Source organism: Bombina bombina, chromosome 1, assembly GCF_027579735.1.
Source record: "Bombina bombina isolate aBomBom1 chromosome 1, aBomBom1.pri, whole genome shotgun sequence".
NCBI lineage: Eukaryota > Metazoa > Chordata > Amphibia > Anura > Bombinatoridae > Bombina > Bombina bombina.
In genome coordinates, this window is record NC_069499.1 from 1,218,077,432 (window position 1) to 1,218,082,761 (window position 5,330).

At 36.2% G+C, this 5,330-nt stretch overlaps 1 protein-coding gene across 1 annotated transcript; it reads right to left on the minus strand.

Moving 5' to 3' along the window:
* Positions 1–360: 360 nt before the first annotated feature.
* On the minus strand, positions 361–4,146 carry LOC128647500 (metallothionein-like). Its single transcript, XM_053700288.1, has 3 exons — positions 3,995–4,146; positions 1,483–1,548; positions 361–611 (listed from the first exon to the last, which is right to left on the minus strand). Exons 1-3 carry the CDS (start codon positions 4,023–4,025, stop codon positions 520–522), a joined length of 189 nt encoding a protein of 62 aa, XP_053556263.1. The 5' UTR covers positions 4,026–4,146; the 3' UTR covers positions 361–519.
* Positions 4,147–5,330: the final 1,184 nt, after the last annotated feature.

Genomic DNA, 5,330 nt, shown 5'->3' on the forward strand with positions numbered 1-5,330 from the left:
ACACACACAGTATATATTTATTTTGATCTATTTACTTATTGTAATAGCCAATGCACTGTTGAAAGTTATAACATTGTTTTCTATTAGATCATCTATCAGAATCAACCCGTACCTGTATTCTCCAGAGGTACACTCCCTTAGAGGGAGGAATTTAGCCACTGATTGGTTATTTACCTATATTAGTACACACCTGGGGTATCTGGTATCTATCTCTGATGAAGCGCATGTGCTCATGCGCGAAACGCATCAGTTGTAGGTGCTTCCATGACCTACTTGAATAAACAAAGTTCCAGTTTTTGTCTTTTTCTTCGTTCAGATTTAGTTTGTAGGTCAGGGAGTACAAGTAACCAACTGCACAGATACAGTTTAGATGTTTTTATTATTTAAAACATATCAGCTACACACATTGCACAAAACTATTCAGTAACAGTCAGAAAAAGTTCTTAAGCAAAACAGAGATCAGACATTAGTAAAAAAAAATATATTTATATATAGCTCAGTTGGTCACTGTGAGGTGGTTCAGTGGCAGCAGCTGCATTTCTCAGCGCCCTTTGCGCACTCACAGCCCTGGCTGCATTTACTGCACTCAGCTGGGCAACAGGAGCAGCAGCCTGTGGGAGAAGAGAGAGATCTATTAGATATACAGCAACCAACACCAAACGTCTGCATTAGCAACCGTCTCCCAGCCCTACCCACATCAGTAATAATCTGCCTTCCACTAAACTAGTGCCTCCCCTCTAGTTATGTCAGTATAACTATTATATCTCAAACGGCTTTGTTATTCAGTGTTCATGATCACGATATGGCATCAAGGTCTGTCAGCAGATTCTCCTGACTTCCATGTTATTACATTCTCTTAACTAAAACAGACATAAAAGTAATTTAATCACTCATAGTTTAAAGATTTAGGTGCATAATTTCCATTGTTTTGCAAGTTTGTCTTATCTCCTTTGCCAATTAGGGGCAGACATAAGGGATATCCTGCACTTATCAAACAATCACTGTGTAGAATGAGTTCTAAAATCTACAGGATGCATTCATTGTCTGAGGCGGTCCAAAATACAATTTTCAGAACTACATTTCAGGCAACATAAATAAATGTACATTTTTACTACTCATGCTTAAACCTGCCATAGGTAAATACATTCTGAGGATAATTTCCCTTTAAGTATGTAACATGTTATATATTTAATATTTAGAAGATAAGTGAGTGTACAAGAACAAGGTGTATGTAACTATAAGCCATAGGTTGAGTTGACATTCTGTGACATCACAATCTACTGACTAGAACTGGTTATACTGATATAAATAACTAAATGTATTCATTTGTCTATGGGAAATGTCTGCTAGTCTGGGACCAGTAAAAGGTTCCAGCAAACTACTAATAAATACCCCACAATTGTACCGTTTACACCCTAACAGGTAACAGTGATGTTTTTAAGAACTTCTTAGTGTGGGACAAAGCCTTCAGCATATACTTACTTTTTTTGCATGATTTGCATTTGCAATTTTTACATTTGCAGGAACCTTCACAGGAGCAAGAGGCACCTAAAGAAAAATAAATATATATTAGTTTTATGCCAAACTACCCAGAACTTGCCCACTGGATGTTCAGCCTCAGCACCCAGCAACTATCCCACCTCTCATCTACTGTAGTAGAGTCTGGGCGGGAGAGATATATGAATCTGCCAACATCCTCTCTGATATCCTCTTCACCCTGCAAATGTCCTTTTATACAAGCACATCTGAATACTAGTTATCCTCCCTGCAACTGCGTACAGCCCTCCTGCCCAGCCCCTTGAAATAGACATGAAAGTTATATAAAATGTATTTATATATATATATATATATATATATATATATATATATATATATATATATATATATATACACACACACACACACACTGTAGAAATAGTGTGTATTATTTATATTTCTGCAGTGTATTACTTTTTGAAGTGCACCCCGGAGGTTAGAGAGATATTGAGTGCTCAATCGTGACTATATATATATATATATATATATATATATATATATATATATATATATATATATATATATATATATATATACATACAGTATATACACACATATACACACACACATACACTTCCTTGGTTTAGATAGAACGTGCAATAAAAAAACCTATCAATATCAAATTAGTTTGTTCTCTTCTTATCCTTACTTGAAGAACACGACTAAGTCTCAGGAGTGTGTACATGCAAACATTGTATTGCAGAAGTGTCTGCAACAATATTATACATACAGTGCTTAAAGTGATAGCATTCTTTGTTAAGAAGCATACCTACAAATGTTTCAGAGCATGCACGTCTTAAAGTGATGGTATTCTTTATTAAGAAGCATACCTACATATGTTTCAGAGCATGCACGTCTTAAAGTGATGGTATTCTTTGTTAAGAAGCATACCTACATATGTTTCAGAGCATGCACGTCTTAAAGTGATGGTATTCTTTGTTAAGAAGCATACCTACATATGTTTCAGAGCATGCACGTCTTAAAGTGATGGTATTCTTTGTTAAGAAGCATACCTACATATGTTTCAGAGCATTCACGTCTTAAAGTGATGGTATTCTTTGTTAAGAAGCATACCTACATATGTTTCAGAGAATTCACGTCTTAAAGTGATGGTATTATTTGTTAAGAAGCATACCTACATATGTTTCAGAGCATTCAAGTCTTAAAGTGATGGTATTCTTTGTTAAGAAGCATACCTACATATGTTTCAGAGCATTCACGTCTTAAAGTGATGGTATTCTTTGTTAAGAAGCATACCTACATATGTTTCAGAGCATTCAAGTCTTAAAGTGATGGTATTCTTTGTTAAGAAGCATACCTACATATGTTTCAGAGAATTCACGTCTTAAAGTGATGGTATTATTTGTTAAGAAGCATACCTACATATGTTTCAGAGCATTCACGTCTTAAAGTGATGGTATTCTTTGTTAAGAAGCATACCTACATATGTTTCAGAGCATTCAAGTCTTAAAGTGATGGTATTCTTTGTTAAGAAGCATACCTACATATGTTTCAGAGAATTCACGTCTTAAAGTGATGGTATTATTTGTTAAGAAGCATACCTACATATGTTTCAGAGCATTCACGTCTTAAAGTGATGGTATTCTTTGTTAAGAAGCATACCTACATATGTTTCAGAGCATTCAATTCTTAAAGTGATGGTATTCTTTGTTAAGAAGCATACCTACATATGTTTCAGAGAATTCACGTCTTAAAGTGATGGTATTATTTGTTAAGAAGCATACCTACATATGTTTCAGAGCATTCACGTCTTAAAGTGATGGTTTTCTTTGTTAAGAAGCATACCTACATATGTTTCAGAGCATTCAATTCTTAAAGTGATGGTATTCTTTGTTGAGAAGCCTACAGGTTTCAGAGCATTCACGTCTTAAAGTGATGGTTAACTCTCCCCTTTTTAAAATCAGATCCAGAATGTTAGTGATATTTTAGATGGAGTTTAATTAATCAGTTGTAATAAAGATGCGCTATAACTTACTTTTTAATGTAGCAAAAGGATGTGCCGCCCACTTCAAAAGTCAATTTTTTTTGTGAGCTTATGGTTTGAATTAAACGCTGTCTAAAATATAACTAACATTAATTTTAAAAAGGGGAGGGTTTACAATCACTTTAAGACATGTGCATGCTCTGAAATATATGTAGATATGCTTCTCAACAAAGAATACCACGATAACAAATTAAACTTGATAATAGAAGAAACATTAAAAAGTTTATTTATTTTAAATATTGCATGTTCTGTATGAATCACAAAAGTTTAATTTTGGCTTTCGTCTGCTTAAAATATGTTTATTTTCTGTCCTTCAGATGCATATTCTCCTTCTAGCTATTATGTACTCTGTAAATCTACATTAGTCAGACACAGTCCTGTATACAAACACATACCCCTTCTTGCTAGCTTTACTATACTGTCATGTTCAAAATTCATAGATTATCACTATACCTGTAGCACAGTTGCAGTCCTGGGGATCCATATCTGCTGTGATGTTGGTTAGTTCTGTAGCTCTTCAAACACTCAGTACACAGTTCAGTGAGATGTGAGTAGTGTGAACGCTGCAGCTCCTATTTAAGTACAAGTGTGAAGCTGAGTGCAAAACAGAACCACGTGCAGAGCACCAAGTCATACACAGACACTCCCACCATGACTGCATCTGCACAACACTGCACACGGAGAATCACTTGCACAACATAGGAAGAGAGAAGTGACACATTTGTTTCTGATATTGTCTCTGATATTTGAACTCTGCTAGTGACCACTTAGGTGTTTTTAGTTACATGAGCGACAGCTGCATTTTGACTGCCTCCTATGCCTTAAAAATATGGTTAGATATGGAGACAGACACAGTAGCATACACACTAACTTACACAGTGACATACATATTAATACACCTCCCCCTATCTCAAGCTGCTTATTTAGGACTACATTACAAGTGGCACAGTATATATATTTTTTTGCTATTGAGAAAACTCCGCTAGAATTAAGATTTTTGCGCTAGTCGGGTTGCGTCCGTATTACAAAAATTTTTTATTTTGCGCAAGCAGTAACTCGAATAGCAGAAAAATCCTAAAGTTTTCATGTGCGCGGGCATGTATTCCCCAATAGAAATCAATGGAGAAAAAAAAAGTAGAAAAAAACCCTAACACTTGAGATTGTAAGACTGCTGCTCCTTAACTCGTCTGCCACCTCTAAGGTGGCAGACTGCAATCATCCCAATCCGATCGAGATGATTGACACCTCCTGCTAGAGGCCGATTGGCCTCAAATGTGCAGGGGGCGGCATTGCACAAGCATTTCACCAAAAATGCTTGTGCAATGCTAAATGACATACGCTATTGGCATTTATCGATGTCGGGCGGACATGATTCGCTACAGCGGATCATGTCCGTCAGACATTTGATAAATCTACCCCTAAATATAGAAGCACTAATAAAATCCTGCCGGCACACTTATGCAACATTTCTAAAATTCTAATTATGAGCCGTAACCTACAAGTTACCTAACAACCTCACTTACAACTGTATTTCCTCACTCACCTCCAAATACTCCCCAACTGTCTCTCTTTGATCAACCTCCGACCTATGTCTCTCCTCCAAGACTTCTCGCATTCTGCTCCTGTCCTATGGAACTCTTTTCTCTGCCCCATCAAACTGACTCCAATCTTGTACAGTTTCAGTAGAACTTTGGAATTCCACCTATTAAGAGAGGCTCTCTCCTAATGTTTTTCTTCTTTTCTAACCAAAATAATAATTTCTGCAACTACAATCCATACCCAGGGCTGG